Here is a 20,515-nt window from a genome sequence, read left to right as displayed (position 1 = left end):
GGTGTGGCCAAAACAAAAAAATAAAAGAATTATGTTAGAGTAGGGTCTCCCTGCAAGCCCTGAGTTGTTCTAAGGTTTAGAAAGTGACACTTTTCCATGGAGCAATGGAAATACTGTCTGACAAACCAGCTTCCTAGGAACTCAGAGACAGTAATAATTCATGTCCCCTCCACACCCCCAGATGACCAGCTGAGATCTTGTAAATACCACCAGAGATTTGTAAAGTAAACCCAGGGGCAAGTAGGTTCTCCCTAGAGGTAGATGTTTCAAAGACTGTTCTGGAGAACAATCTAGTCATCACCTCAAAGGGACATGACTCAACCTTGTTACATTCACCCTCTCAGCACTGAGAACTTCTCCACACGCGTGCATTCCAGTGGACACTCAAGGACCAGGTTTATAAGCCAGCTGGACTCAAAGTTAGGAGACATTCATGAATGTTCAACTTCACAGAGACCCGCATATCTAAGCATTTGACAGGACGGCAGACAGTGCCATGGACTGTCTAACTCAAAAGCATGTGACATGTCGTGAGCAGATGGAGTCACGTCAAGCAAAAGTTTATTTCATTAATTAAAAATATCCTGACTTCCTTGTCTGGCCGCCTGGGCTAGCACCCAGGGAGGGCCTGGAGGCCGGGGGCAGAGGAGGGGATGGCTGGGGGCCTATCAAGGCTCCCAGCGCACCCAAGTTAGGGCGAAGGCCTTTGACATGGGGTGTCTCCCAAACCCCATGCCGGCTAGAGCTAGCCTCCAGATCAAGAAAGGATTCAGTAGAGAGCCGGAAGCCAGGGTCTGCCCGCCCTCCACCATCCTGACTTCAATGTAGAATATACAGATTCCAGGATCTTTAATACAGAAACATGATACCAGCAACAGAGACTGTGTGAAAAATAAAAGTGTGTCGGTACTACAGACAATGTCTTGGATTGGACAAACTAGCTTGCCTGGAGCCTAGAGTTTGTCTTATGCCAGGAAACTTCAGGGGTAGGGTCTCCTTGTATTTAGGCCAAGGCTTTTCCTTTCCGTGTCCCTCATATTTTGGTGGTCCTATGCAAACAATAATTGCCACTCTAACACCGTTTTTACTGTGCTCCTTTGACTCTAATCCTAAAAAAACTACCACTTAAACTTTTGAGGTTAACTTAAACTAATATGCATGTGCATGGAAATGTAAAAAAATACTATGCCTTTAATGTTTAAGGAGTTACATAAGTTTTATGGCTTTAGATTGCTTTGTGTGCTGCTAAGAAATATTATAATGTATTACAATCTGGGGACTTGAGGGACAAAGTAATTGTACATGGATTCTGTTTTATTTATCTTAATGTTCTTTGGCTGAAAGTTCAAAGTTAAGATATCAGCAAGGGGACTTCTAAGAATTCTGTTTATGGGTGATTGTCCTTCCACTGTAACTTTACCTTGTCACCTTTTTTGCATCTTTGTTCTCATAATTAAAAATAAAAAATTAAAAAAAATATCCTGACTTTGTTACAACTGTCCTCTGGTTCCTTTGTTCCAGGGTGGGCTAAGAATGTGAGATGAGGGAGGAGGGGAGGAAAAGAGACAAAGGCCTCATGTCCATACTGCCCGTGATGTGGCTGTGGAGACAGAGCTCTGGTCTCCTTCTGGGAACAAGGCAAGCTTGTCAGGAGACCAATTCTATAGATATTAAAAAAAAAATAGATGAGTTAATTTGAAAGTTTAATTTGGCCTGATTTTCATGACTAGGGAAAATCTTCTTCAAGTGAAGACTCAAGTCCTCATGCATTTTTGAAGACGTATTGGGACAGCCTCTCATTTTCCCTACAGGAGGTTGTCAGTCAACTACCAAGAAAGCATAGAAATGCTCCCAAACCCAGTGTCCAATTGTGCGTAAATTCTGACAAACTTATTAACCTGATCAGGTCCGATCCAGAAACAAAAGAAGAGAAGATTCTCAAACACCAGCGCTTCTGTTCAGTTTACAACTAAAAGGCTAGTTGCTATTATCATTCCTCAGACAAAATCTCTGGCTTCCATTCCTTTTCTTCATACCTCATCTAATTATTTATTAACAGTCATTTCTCCTTGAGGCAAATTCTAGGGGGAAGAAGAAAGTCAGTGTTTAGGCTTTGCAAGTGAGAAATCATGTAAAGGGTCCAGTTCCAAGTGATGGAAAAAAGTGCCAGTTAATGTTTCTGCTTAGCAGAATCTTAAGATGCAGGAACATTCCAGAACAGAGAGACCGAAAAAGTCTCTGGGATATACAATACAAAGAATATGGCTCTTGCCTTGCACAGCCCAACCTCAGGCCAATCCTGGCACCACTAGGGTTATCTGAGGACAGCAAGAACCAGCCCTGGGCACAGAGCCAGGAGTAATCCCTGAGCATAGACAAATGTGTGGCCCAAACCCTGCTCCCCAAAAGAGAGAATCTGGAGAAGTCACCCCCTAAAGCCAAATCCTTGGCCCTGCAATGCTCAGCACACACCCAGCACGGCTTCTCTTCATCCTGCCATGAGTCCTGCCCTTTGCCCTTTCCTTGACCAACTGTGGTACACATTAAAACCCAAGCCAACAAAGGCTCAGAAAACAAAGTGGAAAGGTAAAGGCCGAAAACCATATGGAAATAACCTGTTCCCGGATGACAGGGCCAATCCTTGAAGGGCAGTTTCATCAGATTCCCCCTTTAAACTCCACAACTGCTCCTGTTTCCTAACGAGCCATCCCAAGGTGCTAACCTCCCAGTTGCCATGACAACAAATACCAACGTGGCCATCTATGCCAAGGTAGGACAGTTCTACAGTCAAAACTGTGTATGTGTGTGAAGCCACAAGCGTATTGTGTGTATGTATATGTCTGTGTAAGAGGGAGTGTGGGTACGTGTGTCTTAAGATTTATAACAAATAGAAAACAAGTCAGATTCCGGGCTAAATGCTTATAACAATACTGAAAAAAGACAAGAAATAAAACTTTGGGACTGAAGCAATGGCACAGCAGTAGGATGTTTGCCTTGCATGTGGCTGACCCAGGGTGGACTGATTCCATCCCCGGGTTTCCTATATGGTCCCCCAAGCCAGGAGCAATTTCTGAGCACATAGCCAAGAGTAACCTCTGAGTGTCATCGGGTGTGGCCCCAAAAATCCAAAAAAAAAAAAAAAAAGAAAAAGAAAAAGAAAGAAAACTCAATCATGCAGAAGAGCACCCATAGGCCTTAGGACCTAGGGTCCACACTGGGAAACATTTTTGGAAATTGCCTCTAGGGGGCGCTCAGTTACAATGCAGCTCCCCACCTGGGAGGCTATGGACCAGGCCGCTATGATAAATAAGCAGAAGGTCTGGAGCAGTGACGGCCTGGGAATGAGCATTTCTTTCCACAGAACCACGCAGGGCCATGTGGATTCTCGCCCAGATGAGCTGTGAGTGCTGGAGGGTCCGGTGGGGCTCAGCCTGGCTCCTGGAGACAGACAGACAGCACAACGGCCCAAGTCAGCTGCAGCAGCAGCCCAAGGACCTTAAAGAAGTGCCACTTTGATCCCAGACAGGAAGTGAGGATGGCATGGTCCAGAGCCACGGGAGCCAGAGATGTAGGGAGACCATCAGGCAAGGAGTGCATAGACACGTGGATAACGTCATCCACACAGGCAACGGTCAGTAATCTTGTTTCCATGAACACATAAGATCAGGGACGTATAAACAATGAGCAAACAGGAATATTTTGCTATAGAGTTGTTCTTTTATGGAATTTTCTGAATCTACTTGTCAAATGTCCCTTGTAGGAACCTAGTTTTATGATTCAGAAGACACCAACTGTAGGTCATAAAGATCCAGAACAACAGTCATGCCCATGATCCAGAGCATTCCTCCAGTTCTGCTCAAGAGGCTGATGCCACAGACTTATGGAATGCTCCAAAAAGAGGCCCAAGGAGCAGGAAACACTTGTGGACATGTTGGCCTCAAAGCTGACTGTATTGGGGTCCTTCCAAGGGTCCCCACAAACCTCTCCTGTCACTGTATGAGCTCATCAGTCTAGGTCCACAGAGCATAAATTCACGAACCACATGGCCACATAACAACAGACACCCTCATCCTTTTAGTACTTTTCACAAGTTTTCTTGTACTTAACCCCCCCCAATAATTTCATTATCATTTAGATGCACCAAACAATATTAAGTAATTTATTCTTACCTGCTAAGGGGCAGACTTTGGGGAGGTTGGGAAACTGATGACCAGGATGAGGGAATGCTACCCTGATGATGGGATTGGAATACTGAATGGCATAAATAACTGTGTTAAGAACAACTCTGCAAACCACCGTGTCTAAAACCAGAATTCAATTAAAAAAAAAAAAAGAATACCAACAACAAAGGGTGGACTCAGAAACCTCGTGCACCGCAGACTTTAGCTAACAAAAATGCTCCAGGTCAAGTCTTAAATCTCGAATAATTGCAAATTAATAATGAATGTAAAAGCAAACGAGCAGAAGAGGGCAGCCCTGCCGGTGCCCACCGGGTCCCTCTGATCAGGGGACACTTTCATGTGAGTGAAAGATGTGACATAAAAACTCTCCTCGCCGCGCGGCCTAGTCGGAGGCGAATGGGCTAGAACACAATGTGTTTCTCAGTGTTTAATCTGCTGCTTAAATATAAAAGAACAAGGGGCCTCTTTTGTGGGCGAAGCTGCCTTCTATTGGGGCTGTTTAATCTGTCAACAGAAACCAGATAAGGCCAAAAAAAATCAAGCAGTTGGCATCCTTAAAGGCAGCACTGAGCCTTGCAATGAAGAAGCCCATGGCTGTGTCTTACCACTCCCCAACCCCCACTAGCTCCTAGAAAGGAAACTCTCTTCTCTGTGTTTTTAAAAACTCTCTGGAAACGATTAACCCATTTAAAATCCACCCCCAAAGGGATTTTTTCGTCCGACTTTTATTAACCACAGGCTCAAATACATAAATCTCTGCTCATGAAAATATACACGGAGCCTTTGCCAACTGTTTTGTTTGGAAAGCTGAATGCCTGCCCGTGGTCTTCAGGAAAAGAACAGAATCTCCTTAATAAATTCAGGAAAAGAACAGGATCTATTTAATAAATGACGCATTTCACAGAGATGCTGGGTCTTGTGACATTCCCGGAATAGTTGGTCCATATTTTTCCAATCAGAATTATTTCTTCAAAGCATCTGGGGAAACAAGTTCTAAACTCAGACCATCTTTCATTTTTCGCTCTCGGCCAACAACTTGGCTCTTGGAAATGGGGAATGTGGGAGGGAGATGGGGGTGGGTTGGAAGAGCCACAGAAAAGAGGGGTCCCAACTGCACCAAGGGTCAGGGTACCCCATGTGTACCCCATCTGCTTGATGCAGAAACCTTTGGAAAGGGCAGTTTGGGGCATCTCAGCATGAGTGGCAGTGGGAGAAAAAAGGTGCAGACGTCGCTTTAGCCCAGGACATGTGCATGGCTTCTGGCATCCTTGCCTGTGGAGGGAGACTTTGCACCCCGACTCGCTCCAGGTCTGGGGCTCGGAGAGATGGGAGCTGTGGGTCTTGACGTGAGTTTGGGCCAAGCATGGAAGGTGTCATGTCCTGCAGTGAAGGTGGCATTTCACATCCGTGGCAGAGAATGAGTGGGGGAACCCAGAGCTGTCAGTTTCTGTCCCAATTAGCATGTCCTGGGTCCCTCTGGGGTGCATCTGGGAGTTGCACCTTGTGCTGGCTGGGTGGCATTGGGTCTCCCAGTTTTGTGCAGCATGGCAGGCAGGAGTTTCCTCTGGGAAGGGGGGAGACATAGTCCCCACCCGCTCCACCGTTTCATCTGTTGGGTCACCCGCTTGTCCATCATTGCTCTGCTTATGGTGAGGAGTCCTGTGGGGTCAAATGATGGGTCAAGTCATGCCTTCCTCAATGGGGGCCAGTTGGGGACAAAAGAGGCCCCCATGACAGGTAAGAGGGAAGGCCCCCTGCTGGCCTGTCTGGAGCTGTACTGGGTCTCATGAGCAAAGTTGGGGCTGTTAATCAGCTGCCTAATAGCCAGAGAGGATAGCATCATTCTCTTGGGCTCAGCTCTGACCCAGTCTGGGGCCTTCATCCTGGGTCAGTGAGACGCATGGTAGATTTTCTTGTAATCCCAGCACCAGGCCCTCCACCGTTGTTCCTGTGGTCCTCCCTATCTCCCACTGAAGACTAATTCAGTTTCTGTTGCCTTTGAGCAATTTTTTTTATCCCCTTGCTCTGTTCCGTTCTACCCGCCCTATGAGAGGGATCATTCTGTCTGCTCCCTCCTTCTGAATGGTTCTCTAAGCATGATGCTTTCCAGATCATCCATGGAGCAAGAAACTGCCTGATCCTATCTCGCCACCCAGTCGGCAGCTGTGGATGTTACCAGAACTTCACTGCCTGGCATGTGTCCTCAGACACTTAGCTGTTCCCAGGCCTAGGCTAGTGGGAGTTGTGCTGCCCGGTACACAGCAAGACAAAGGTCTCTTCTGAATCAAATTCTGGGGACCTTAAGGCAGACGCTCAGAAGTAGAATTGCTGATTCAGCCAAAAGCTCAATCCCTAGTATTTTGAGAAACGTCTCTATTATTTCCCAAAAAGGTCCAAATACATTAATAATACAAAGGAAGCAGAAATGGCCCCCCTGACAATGAATCTAGAGGCACATTCAATGATTCGATGCCAGGATTAAGCTAATCTTTAAAGCGAAGATGAAAAAAATGGGACTAGATCAAATTAAGAAGCTTCTTTAGTATCACTAAAGAAACCAGGAGCAGAATAAAAAGATGCCAGAGACTGGAAGGGAATATTTACTCCATCACTCCACTCAGTTGATAAAGGGTTAATTCCCAAACAATAATAAAGCGCTTTACGAGGAAAAATAACAAACAACACACTTAAAGGAGGGGAGAAGAGATAAGCAGAGATTTCCCCGAAGACAGCCAGAAAGTATGTGATTAAAAAAAGCTCCTCGTCACTTAACATCGGGAGATACAAACCAGAGCAACTCACGACACAGCGACTGGCAATGTCAAAGGGAGTAGAACAACCAGCGCTGGCAGAGATGGGGATAAGGGGGCCACAGTCACTGTGTGTGTGTGTGTGTGTGTGTGTGTGTGAGACTGGTCCAGCCTTTTTCTTTTTGCTTTCGCTTTTTTGGGGGGCCACACCCTGTGGAGCTCAGGGGTTACTCCTGGTTATGAGCTCAGAAATCACTCCTGGCTCGGGGGACCATCGGGGATGCTGGAGACCGAATCAAGGTTGGTCCTGGATCGGCCACGTGAAAGGCAAAAGCCCTACCGCTGTACTATCTCTACGGACCCTGGTCCAGCCTTTTGGGAAAGATGCTGAGTTCTGTTGATATAATTATCAGGGAAGAGCAATCATCAGGGATGTCACCATGAAAGAGACACGCATGTCCAGAGACATCACAAGCATCCAAGGGACAGAGGAGAAGCAGAGTGAGAGGGACCAGCTGAACCCACGTCCCACATCTGGGCCCAGAGCATTCCTCATGAATAATGTCTCTTGATCATTGCAGAGTCAAAGGTCGGTTGTTTTCAGGGGCTGAAATGCTGGCACATGTGTGTAGGGCTCAGTAGTTGGGTCAGAAACACTCACAGAGCTATTATCTGTGAGGTGGGATGTTCTGGGATTGCGGAATACATGGATGTGGGGGAAGAGGCTTGATAATTGGAAATTCTTCCAACATGGTCGAAAACCCTCACCTGCGTGGGCTGAGTTCTAAGAGGCTTTGGGGGTGCAGCTTTGGGGCAGAAACGTGCCAGGAAGAAGCATTTGTACAACAGGAATTGGGCAAAGAGAAGTCAGATAACTGGGTGATTGTGGGGGGCACGTGAATGCCTGGAAAGGTCCATCAGTCTTGATCAGGAAAGAGGTGGTCGGGGTGCAATGCGGGGAAGTACATTTATGTGTTGTCTCCCCCTTGGGATGTACGGAATTGGGTGCGAATGGAGAACATGGTATATCGACACCAATCCCAGATCAAACTCTTATGCATGTGTGACCCACTGACTTCTGGGAAGTTCAGGAAACTGGCATTAGTTAACCAAATGCACCAGCTTCGAGGGCACGGAGGTGGCTAACCTGGACAGGCAAACCTTGAATTAATTCCAACCTTCACCGCTGCACATCAGCACCCAAAAAGGGATTAAACTCAGTTCTTCGGAGTCTGAGGGAGGTGGGGCTCTTTCATTATGGGAAGGTGCAGGTCCCTTTTACACCCAGTGTGCGGTTCCCCCTCACCGCCCAGGGCATTCCTAACTTCATCTAGGGCCCCTGCCCAGGTCTCAGGGGTCTGGCGTCTCCTGCTGACTCTGCAGGGCTCCAGCAGAGGGTGCCGCGGAGGGTCTGACCCACTTGCCAGACCAGCAGGCCCAGATACCTGTGCTGGGCCTGACCCACAGACAGGAAGGACCAAGAGTGACCCCCCCCTCACTGGCAGGAGTCCACAGGAGCCCCACAAGGCTCAAGGCCACAGAACAGTGCAGTAACCAGGCACAGATACCAGGGCACATATACCCGGGCACAGTCCTGGTCCCCACGGGCATCACTATTCCAACATCCTGTGAAGGGCTCCTCAGGGGCCCTGTTCTCATCTGGGCTCGTCACTGGGGGGCATTTCCAGGGCTGGACTCTGCCCTCTGGTCTCCTGTTGGCAAAGGTGTCTGGGCATCAGCAACCCTGGGCAGGTTTGGGGATCTGAGAAGCTGCTACTATGAGCAGATGTGATGTGTCCATTACCAGAGATGCAGACACAGAGACACAGAGATACAGAGATGCAGAGACACAAATACAGAGATGCTGAAATGCAGAGACAAAGATGCAGAGATATAGAGATGCAGAGACTCAGAGATACAAAGACTCAGAGACAGAGATAGAGGGATGTAGAGACTCAGAGTCACAGAGATTCAGACTCAGACCAGATGTATATATTCAGAAATTCAGACTACAGAGATGCAGAGACTCAGAGAGGCAAATAGAGAGATGCAGATATGCAGAGACAAAGATACGGAGATATAGAGATGCAGAGATTCAGAGACACTGAGATGCAGAGACTCAGACACAGATGTAGAGACTCAGAGATTTGGAAATGCAGAGACTTTAATAATTTACTTTGATTTGGGGGGGTCACACCTAATGGTGCTCAGGGCTGGCTCCTGCTCTGTACCTCCTGGCCAGCTCTGGGAGCCTTACATGATGCCAGGGATCAAACCCAGGCCTATTGCCTGTAAGGGAAATGCCCTCCCCACCATGCCATCCACCCACCCCTGGTCCCTAAAACAATTCTAAACAGACTAAAATGTCAGATGCAGACTCAGTCCCTCTCTCATACCCTTGAACTTGCTGAAAAGCAAGAGATGTGGTGACATGTGTCACCCGTCTCCTGGGAACAGTCACTACTGTTGAGTCACCGCTCCCTGTCACAGAAACAAGGTCACCAGCAGGGTCCCCTAGTCAGTCACAGCGCCTGTGGCTCCGATGACAAGTTGAGTGTCGAGGACACATCACGTGGCACATCACAGAGACACTCTGGATTTGGGGGTGGGTGCTGTCCCAGGGCATCTCCTGCACCATGAATATCCCACTCCTGCCCTGCTTGCTAACTATTCTGACATCTCAGATCCAAGATCAACCAGATGCAACAGATGTGATTCTGGAATAAAACATCCAGCAATATATATTGAACTCAAACCTGTTGGATAAACAGTCAGGGCTGCTACAGGAGAAGAAACAAGTCACAGGGAGCACCGGGCATAATTAAAACAGCGCCCACCAGGGCTGGAGAGATAGCACAGTGGGTAGGGCATTTGCCTTTCATGCAGACGACCCAGGACAGACCCAGGTTCAATCTTCTGCAGATGGTCCCCGGAGCTGCCAGGAGCGATTTCTGAGCACAGAGCCAGGAATAGCTCCTGAGAGCCTCCATGTGTGGCCCCAAAACAAAAACAAACACAAACAAACTAACAAAACACCCATCCACCCACCAACCCACCAACCATTCAAACCAAAAATGCCTTTCTTTGAAACTCCTGGTTTTCTCCCGCCTGTGGAGCGCGCGCCACCTGGTGGGAATTCCTAGTAAGTGCACCATTGGCATAGCAAGGAAAGAACTTAGACTAAAATCGTTTTTCCTTGCATGAGAAGGCCATCAGATCAAGCATTAAAAACACTCTCAGTGCAGCTGGACTCTAGGACTGATGGCCAGCCAGTCTCCAGTGGATACTAAAGTTGATCACAGGTGCGAGATGCTTGTCCTAGATATTGTTCCGCTCTCACGAACTAGCAAGTATTTTTTGTTTACTTTTTTAAGTTGAAGTACTTTATTGAAAACAATGGTTACAAAATTGTTGTTGATTTTCAGTCCTACGATGTACACCACCCTTTACCAGTGCACAGTTCCCGGCCACCTTGCCCTCTGTCTCTCTGTCTCTATGTCCCTCACCCTCTCCACTCACACTGAGTTACTTTCTTGAACATGAAAGGAAATAAATTCCAATTTCTACTACTGATTTTTTTTTTTATTTCTTTGTTTGGTTTGGATGTTGGGCCACACCCAGTGGTGCTCAGGGGTTACCCCTGACTCAGCGCTCAGGAATCACTTCTGGTGGTGCTCAGGGTACTCTTCTAGTCTAGGGTGCTGGGGACTGATTCCAAGTTGGCCTAAACCATTAATTTTAAGAAAACCTAACCATTTTCAGAATGGTGGTACTTAACAGACTTTATGATAAGAGGCAAGTTAGATTCTGACAGCAGAACATGACAGGAGCTCTTCACGGCTACCAGCACCAGGCTGAGGAGGCTTGACTGGGAGAACCAGCTCAGGGAGACAGATGAACGATGCCACCCACAGATGCCGCATCTGGGAATGCGACACATTGCACTGTCCTATTCTCCCACAGCCCTGCTCTGGACTTGGGTGCGGTGGTACTTGGCTTAGGTCTAATGTACCCCAAATTCCTATGTCCATTGAACCACACTTCATCTTTCTTATAATGTATCTCAACACTCTATGTTCAATACACCCCAATGGCCTAGGTCCAATATACCCCAACATCTTATGTCCCAATTTACCACAATCATCTTTTCAATGTACCCTAACTTTCTATGTCCAATGAACCATAATCATCTTTTATCTAAGGTACCTCAATATCCTATGTCCGATGTACCACAACCATCCTATGTAAACCAACTCCTTACGTTCAATTATCATAGTCATCTTTAGTATTCCAATATAGCCCAACATTCTATCCAATGTACCACAATCATCTTTAATTCATATATAACAACACCCTATGTCTAATGTATCACAATCACGTGTACCCCAATCATCTTTCATTCAATGTATCCCAATATCCCATTTCCAATGTACCACAATTTTCCTATGTCCAAAGTATCACAATCATTTTTGGAACCCCCAATCTACCCCAATAGTCTATCCAATATACCATTATCATCTTTCATTCAATGCACCCAACTTCCTGTGTCCAATGTACCATGATCATATGCATCCAATGCACCCCAATGTCCTATGTCCAATGTATCACAATCATCTGTGTCCAATGCATCCCCAGTTGATGACCAATATACCCCATACCCTATGTCTACTAAACCCCAAACACCCAAAAATCAATGTGCCTCCAGTAGCCTATAGTCAAGCATTCCTTCCACCTTAGGGCTAATGCATCCTCTGCCTTTTGTTTCATCTGCAGAAAACTAGGCCCCAGTCTGATGCCTCCATTCCTTATAATCTGGTGCATAGTCCCGCCTATTACTATAATTGCCCAGGTGATATCGCCCATGATCCCAAAAACTATCAATAATTGAAATGCATCAACTTTGCAGCTAAAATACCCATGTGATAGAAACATCAACGTATGCAACCATTTTGAGAATCTAGAAGCATCTGCTAATACACACACCACATTTTTCATTCACATTCAATATGCAAAAACTTATAAATCTGTTTTCCACTTGGTTCTAGCTCAACATTGGCTAATTATTGTCTATTGTTGTTTCTTCTCAGGAAAAATATAGCCAATGAAACATGACCAGAGCATGAAGGCAGAACTAGAAGAGGGGTCAGAACCCACTTACCGGTGTGCACCTGAATTGCTGAGGTGTAGCCCTCGCTTTTCCTCAGCAGAGAGCCCATCTGTCAACAGGGAGAAAACGAGGAAATTGCTCTGGCCCAGGGGCCGTGAGACGAGCCGGGATTTCTCGAGCATATATGTCTGAATTCTGGCTGGTTAAGGAAAGAGAAGGGATTCTATTAAAAGGTGTTAAGAGTTCCATCTCCAGAAATGACACATAGCAGTTAGCTCTAAAACAAATAATCACGCGATTTCTTTTCAAATCCGGCCTCTGTTATAAGACCAGTGGACTTGATTGTTAGAGCATTTTAGGCCAAGGAAATATTAAGCAATGTATACGTGTCCAGTAAAACACCTTCCCAATTCTTTGCTTACTCCTGCTCAATGGGAGCATTTATTAAAATTGCCGGACACACTCCAGTCTAACACTTACACATTTGGATGTGTTTTCTTATTCTGACTTTTTGTCAAAAAAAATTAGCACTGCCACTGAGGTAGATGCTACCAGTAGACTCAATGTTGATGCTATTGCTGTAAAAAGTGGTACACTCCCCTTTTCCTCAGCATTAAAGTCCCACAGATCCTCCAGAGCTGTGCCCACATTACCTCTACTTTACCCCCACTTTCTCCCTCACTGCCTCCACTGTAGGGGAGTACAAGTTCTGTGATCAAGGCTGAAGTTTATCAGTGATCCACACCATCTGTCACCTTGTTCTGTTTTCTACAGGTTAGTGGGCTCCTCTGGTCTTTCCTCCTCCCTCTCCCTCTCCTCCCTAACATGCCAGCTCTGTGCTGGACAATATTATATACTCGAGAGATTCATCAGCCCCTACTGCAGTACCTCCTGTTGGTTGATACCAACAGCTATTACCCAAAACAAAGGTGTTCCCTAATTTCCTCTTCCCTTTTCCACCTATCTCTTTGATATGCAAAGACAACCTCTTTCTCACTCAACCCTCCCCAGCCCAATAGAACTGGTTGAATATAGAAAGGTCAGTCTGGCTTCGCTGAGACCACGAGGCAAGGTTTATTAATTTAATTAATTAAGGACTACCTGCATCACACTCATCCGCCTAGAGTTAGAAATATGGCGCATGGGGTGATTTCACTACCTGGGGATTGATTTTTCCCAGAGCACTTCATGACTCTGCCTTTTCTCTGGGCTCTACCACTCATCCTCCCTCTCCTCTGACATCTACCAACTCATGGCATCTTTGGTTTTACCATATTTGTGGTGTTACCTTTTGAAGATTCATGAAGTTGAAATCTGACCATAGATATGACATTTGGCATATTTCTTCTCATAATTTGTTTAAGTTTCTCCTGCTAAGGCTTCATGGCTCAGTTTAATTTTTTTTTGAATCAGTGAATAATGCTCTATTTGAATTTAATTTATTGCTCATGTATATTTTGATTAAATATGAATTATTTTAAAATCATGAATACAGCTGCTTTAAATGTTTATTGTCAAGATTAACTTAACTAGGTAAACACCCGGGAATATGGCTCATGGGTCATGCAGTAGGGCTGTGATTGTCTCTTCAAAGAAGTGCTGGAGTTTCCTACATCAGAGCTGTATCGCTGACATTCCCACCAGCAAGGATGAAGGTCCAGGTCCTCCTCAGGAGCACTGATGTTCTCACTAGCAGAGATGAGAATACAGCACTGAGACTGTTTAGTGTGTCTGATTTTAGCCATCTCACCGGTCTGTGGTGGCATGGTTATCATTTCTACTTGGAACTCGTTGATCGGACATTCCATACGCCCATTTGCCATTTGTGTATCTTTTTTGGATGAAGGATCTGCTCAGGTATTTTGTCCATTCAAAACATTCACTTGTTTATCTTCCCACTGTTGAGTCTGAAGTGTTCACTGGGGAAAAGGAACCCCATAACATGAGTGTCTCTTGCAAGCATTTTCTCTCTGCCTGGAGTTCATCATCTATTCTCTCAACAGTTCTCAGAACAGACTTAAAACCTTTTAAAAGAGGTTTTTGGTACTTCATAGAATGTGCTTCTGGTGCTGTATCTAAAATGGCTACCAACAGACTCAAGATTATTTCTCAGTTTTCCTATTTTGCCTTTTGACAGTCTTACATTTTGAGGTGTACATTTAGGTTAGGACCTGTTAGTTGATACCCAGCTAATTACCTAATTTCCTCTTTGCTTTTTATCCTACCCCTTTGACATGTGAAAACCCACCTGGATCTCACTTCACCCTCTCCCACCTGTTTGAATTTGTACTGAGAAGAAAGAAAGGTTACACAGAGAGACCAGGAGGTGAAAAGCCACTGCCTACATGACTCTCTCCTGACTGACTTGGTTTATTAATTCTTCTTGGCGATCTGCCTCAGACTGGTTCACCTGGAGTTAGAAATATGGTGTGTGGGGTGATTTCACAATGTGAGGATCTATTTTACAATTTTAGTTTTACATTTTATTTTACATAAAATAATTTAATTATTAATAATTTAAATAATTAAAATTTTAATGTTATTTTTAAAGTTGATTTTACATTTCAATCATCCCCTGTGGAATGTCTATGTTCAAATTCATTTTATTTTCTCTTTGAATCTGGCTGTTACTCTGGCATCATTCACCCCTAGATTGACTTTGCCCCTTTATCAATGGTAATTTGAGGGATTTCTGTTTATCTTACTCTGAGTCCTCAGTCCTGATCCATTATCAACATGTGATGCTACATTGCTTCTATGTTTCATAGTAATTCTTGAAGTAGGCAGCACCAGCTTCCAACTTGATCTTTGTGAAGGATGTGTGGGTTATTCTGGATCTTTCTCCTCCGCAGATAAGTTCAATACCACAGAGTCATTGGCTGGAATATTCACTGGCATTGTGTTGACTTTACAGACCAAGCTGATGTTTTCATAACACTGAGCCTGTCTAGCTCTGAACACAAGATGTCTCTATCAGATCACCTTTGGGTTATTTTCATGGGTTTTATTTTTGGTAAAGCCACTTAATTTATCTGATTAGATTTATACTTAAGTATTTCATTTTCAGTACTGATCAAATGGTTTCATATTTTAATATAAGATTTCAACTTAGTCATTGTTGATACATAGAAAAGCGCTTGGCATTTGAATACTATGTCTTCTCCCTTTTATTATGATTCATCCCTAGTTTGGGGTTTGTGGGTTTGAGACTTCCTCTGAGGTGATAGGGTCCTCTGTGCACAAGCATAGTTGGCGTAATTCCTTTCTAATCTTCATTCCTCTGCTTTTGTCCTGTTGTTAAGGGCTTCCAGGACGAAATGGCAAAGAGGCATTGAGAGCAAACATTCTTGCCGAGTCCAGACTCAACATGTTGGTGTCCGAAAAGAATCTGAAACTTGACGTGGCTTCTAACAAAGACATCCGAAGAAGTTCCTTTGGGGTGACTCATAAAATGAAAGTGTGAACATGTTGCTACCAAGACACAAACCAGAACATGTTTGCTGTAGACACCATCGAGTCTTTCCAACCCAGCAGGTCTAAAGCCCAGAGGAGCACACTGCTCACGGAGAAGAAAGGAGACAGCAAAGTTCTCATGCTGGAAACTCTGAGAGAAACAAATTCAAGGCTAGAATTTAGGCAGAAATAGGGTAGAATAGAAGTTTTTACTCAGACCCCTTCAAGTCCTGTATTTGCAATGACAGAAAGGAGATGAAGTCATGTCTTGACCCATCATGGTAGCTATTGGAATGGGTTCTTCTGTGGTGACACTTTGATCCCATGAGGGGGTGGATAGGAAAGCGGCAGTGAGACCGGTGTGAACAGCATTCAGCTGTTTGCTGAGCTTTTCTAGTTCAGCAGCAGGGCTAGTGCTTGTGCCTCTCACAGTACTACAGATGTAAACACTCAGCCAGACCACAAAGGCGTGCTTCTGAAATTGAGTTCAGTGAGGAGCTGAGATAAAAAGATTCTCCATGGGCATCACAGCCCTAAGTTTGCCTCAGAGATGACCCAGGCAGCTCAGTGATCATCAAATCCCATGATAATGCATTTGCCACACTTAACATCCAGCATGTCCATTCCTAGAGTCTTCTTTTTTTTTTTTTTTTTAATTTAGTGACTTTATCCACATGAATGGCCTGAAAACAAACTTGAATTTCAAATTCCAGGAGGAGTGGTTTCGGTTTCTCTCTTGGGAATAAGAACATAGGAGTCAAATTTATCACTCTTTTTCTTTTTTTCCTTTGATTGGGGGTCACATCAGCAGTGCTCAGGGCCTACTCCTGGTTCTGTGCTCAAATAATATTCCTAAAGTGTAGGTGTACCTATCTGAGACCCTGGATTACACCTAAATCCAGGGTCTCAGATAGGTACACCTACACTAAAGGACCTGGGGGGGTCTGGAGGGGATCAGATGTGGGTTGAATACAAGGCAAGCGCTCTGCTCTTGAGTACATACTCAAAAACAAAGTATAAAAATAGTATATAAAGGGGCTGGAGCAGTGGCACAGCAGTAGGGCATTTGCCTTGCAGGGGTCAGACCTAGGAAGGACTACGGTTCTATCCCCATGTGTCACTTATGACCCCCCACAAGCCAGGAGTGATTTCTGAGCACAGAGTCAGGAGTAGTCCCTGAGTGGGTGTGGCCCCAAAACCAAAATAAATAGTATATAAAAAGTATAAAAACAGAATATTAAAAGCACATTAAAATTATATTAAAAGTATATAATGTATTGATGAAGGGGATGTTCTTTTTATGACTGAAACCCAATTACAATCATGTTTGTAATCACGGTGTTTAAATAAAGATATTATTTAAAAAGAATATGCACAGATTAGGTGGAGAAGTGTTCAAATAAAATAAAAATGAGGGCCCGAGCAATAGCCCAGGGGTAAGGTGTTTGCTTTGCACACAGCTGATCTAGGACGAGCCTTGGTTTGATCCCTGGCGTCCCATATGGTCCCTCAAGCCAGGAGCGATTTCTGAGCACATAGCCAGGAGTAACCCCTGAGTGTCACCGGGTGTGGCTCAAAAACAAACAAACAAACAAAATAATAATTATTATTTTAAAAAAGAATAGTCCAGTAAATTACAGTATATGTAGATTAAAAATGTATATAAAAGTATTTTCAGGGGCTGGAGAGAGCATGGAGGTTAAGCGTTTGTCTTTCATGCAGAAGGTCATTGGTTCAAATCCCGGCATCACACATGGTCCCCTGTGCCTGCCAGGAGCGATTTCTGAGCGTGGAGCCAGGAGGAACCCCTGAGCACTGTCGAGTGTGACCCAAAAAACAAACAAAACAAAACAAAAAGCATACTTACTCAAGGCGTACATACATTTCAGCCTTAAGATATTCTTTCCCCAGAAGACAAAAGATTTCCTTACTCCCTACATTTTAACTAGAAGGTTTTTTCACCTTTATGGAGAAGTCGGGTTCTTCTGCCTTCACAGCCTGTCTGTGTGGGGTGCTGAATAAGCCTCCTTCCTACTGAGAAATCTCAGCATCTACCTTCATCCCAAACCATCTTGATGTGGATGAATTAAATTCCCGTTATACGTCTTTTAGAAACATAATTTTCATCAAGTTTGGCTTTAACACACTGGGCAACGGATGAGGCACTTTTGTTTCTAAGTTGAAGTCAATACCAGTGGTCCCGTCTGAAGGGGAGGTGGACTGACTCATAAACACCGGATAAAGTGGGAGTTTGAGAGGCTCTGAAGTTAGGAGGGGCTCTGCTGCGTTTCCAGGTGCAGACAAAGAACCCGAATCCAAGTCTCCGCCCGAACATAAATACCGGTGTTAGTCATTGGTCTAGGAGACGGGTTTGATTAGAAAGAAGCCAACTTCTAGGGAAGGTCGAAGGAGCTGGATTTTAAAAGAAGGGCTTTGCAGTAAAAAGACAGGAAATTGGCCAAGAGAAAAGGTCTCCGGGGTCTCCTTTGCGGCACTTTGATGTTTCACTCTGTTTGATTCAGTCACATTTAGGTTCGATTTCATCAAAAGCAGATTTCCGCCTGTATTCTTGGAAGAAATTATATGCTCTGGGTCCAGTCTATTTAAATGGAGTATCCAAGTCTATGTTCAGCAGGCATGTTTCATGGAAGCTCTTTTGGGTTTGGTTCAAATTATAGTTTATGCAGTAACTCTTGCAATGACTTATCTTGCGTTTCAGACTATTTTTTTCAATCTAAAATAATCATCACCTCAGTTATATCCACTCAAATACATGCATGTTCACATGTGCAATGTAACACATGTACAATATAACACATTTCTAACATGTCAATTCTCACAGTGCTCTGACATATGAACATATAAAGACACATATGTGAACTCACACACACATGCTCAGATTCACCCACACTCACACATGTAACATTAACACGCATGATTGTGCAGTTTTCACACACTCATCACCAACACAGCATTAATATACACGAACACACATACACCCATAGAAAAGATAAAGCTCATATATGCTCACAGACATTTCCACACAAGTGCAGTACCTGATTACACACACATGCTCATACACACACACATACACACACACACACACACTCACACACACACACACACACACACACACACACACACACATCTGTTCCCTGGTGTTTCTCTGCTTTCTGCAGAGAACCCCCCTGTGGCTGACTGGGCAATTACCCATGTGGCTGAAACCCAAAGGCTGAGCTGGCACTGATGCCCGTGACTCGCTGGCACTTACCCCCCATGGCCCGTCTCCTCCTCTTGCAGAATTGAACTTCCCAGTACTTGACGCAGCAGCTGGCAGAGCGGTTGAGCGCAGTCCTGGCATTGCTGAAGGCTTCCAGGATGCAGGTGGCCTGCGGTGGCGAGAAACACACTCAACTTGTGTCTTACACTCAAGGCCCACAGGTGAATCCCGGGGAGGGGTCATGGCCTAGCCATGGGACCCATGGGGTCTCTACAGCCACACTCCTGTAGATGAGACCGTGTACCCTGCCCATGGCAGGGCTGGTCCCCTTAACTGCACAGAAACAGTGGCATCCCTGGTGAGCAGCTGGCAGGGTCTGGCCATGTCTAGCACCCAACCTGCACTAGTGTAGATGCGGTTAGCTGGGTGGGGAGCACCTGTCCTGGACTGCACCTTGGCATGTGGGTCTCTCCAAGCTGCCTTCCTTTGTCACCCACCTGTAACCCTGCCCCCAACTTCTCCTTTCCTTAACCTCCTTTTTTGAGAGTGTTCATCACACTTGGATTACCGGGCTTCCCCCCCACCGTGGTAGGTGGGGATCTAGAGGATAAAGAAAGGTGCTGGCTTTAGAAGCAGCAGAGAGCTCAAGAGAGAGAGACATGGAATAAGCAGCAAAAGCAAAAAGAGAGAGGGGCCGCAGAAAGCTTAGCAGAGAAGTCGATGTGAGGAAATGCACATGGCGGACAGGCCATGGAATAAAGCAAGCGGACTCCGATGAAACTTGAACTCTTGTGAATTATTTCTCCACAATTATTCGGCATCTTCAGACTCGCCTGTCACAGAGGTTAGAAACATGGTGCCTGGGGAGGCCTCACCCAACACATAGACTTTATACTTTATACTACATCTTTTATATTTTTAATCAGCACCCACCCAGGAAGGAGCAGGAGGGACGACTGTCACAACCATCACTCAGTGGAGGTTGCAGCTCTGACCCACAGTGCACACAACAATTCCAACAAGTCCAACAAGTCCAACAAGTCTTTCTGGACACACAGTCTCAGGCCCGATCCCAGAACTGTGGCATGTCCGTCCCTCATGACCACCATGCCTGAGACTGAGACACATTCTAGATTTCCTAATGCCACTCCTAATGCCACTGTTTGGCCACAAGAGGGAGCGTGAGACTCACACACATTTTCTGTGGAGTTTTCAGGATTTGCAACTATCTGGAACATTCATTCTACATTTCACTGGGGATGAACTTGGTTCCTCATTCTTCATTTTCTCTGCACTGCAGTACTAAGCATTTCATTTGCTGGGAAGTGCTTTACCTCTGGGAGATTCTGAAGCAACACCAGTGCTAAGCACAATCAAAAGTGTTGATGAAATGGTGATGGTGGGTGAGTTGCATTTTTTTGTTTTTTTTTTTTTGTTTTTGTTTGTTTTGTTTTGAGGCCACACCCAGCGGTGTTCAGGGGTTACTCATGGCTCTGCCATACTCAGGAATCACTTCTGGTGGGCCCCAGGGACCATATGGGATGCTGGAAATTGAATGAACCCCCATTGGCCACGTGCAAGGCAAACACCTTATCTGCTGAGCTATCGTTCCGGTCTGAATGAATTTGTTTTTGGAATCTGAACTTTTGGAAAGGAACATACACTGAATTTTTTTTAAAAAAACTTATTATTCACGTCTCTTTGTTATAACCTACTATTAAATACCATATCTGTGAACTCAGAGTAATGAATGCAGTTAAGTTTTCTAAAAAACAATTTAAACAGGATTTATGAAGGTCCAATA

At 45.0% G+C, this 20,515-nt stretch overlaps 1 protein-coding gene across 1 annotated transcript in view; it reads right to left on the bottom strand.

Moving 5' to 3' along the window:
• Positions 1 to 20,515, bottom strand: part of MYO16 (myosin XVI) — a 296,697-nt gene that overhangs the window by 148,693 nt on the left and 127,489 nt on the right. Inside the window, exons 15-16 of the mRNA XM_049778145.1 lie at positions 18,763 to 18,880; positions 12,090 to 12,237 (exon numbers count right to left, since the gene is read on the bottom strand). Of these exons, the coding sequence (XP_049634102.1) occupies positions 12,090 to 12,237; positions 18,763 to 18,880 (266 nt within the window). The remainder of the gene's footprint in view (positions 1 to 12,089; positions 12,238 to 18,762; positions 18,881 to 20,515) is intronic.

Source organism: Suncus etruscus, chromosome 8, assembly GCF_024139225.1.
Source record: "Suncus etruscus isolate mSunEtr1 chromosome 8, mSunEtr1.pri.cur, whole genome shotgun sequence".
NCBI lineage: Eukaryota > Metazoa > Chordata > Mammalia > Eulipotyphla > Soricidae > Suncus > Suncus etruscus.
Note: the sequence above shows the minus strand (reverse complement) of the source record. Positions and strands in the feature narration are given on the sequence as shown.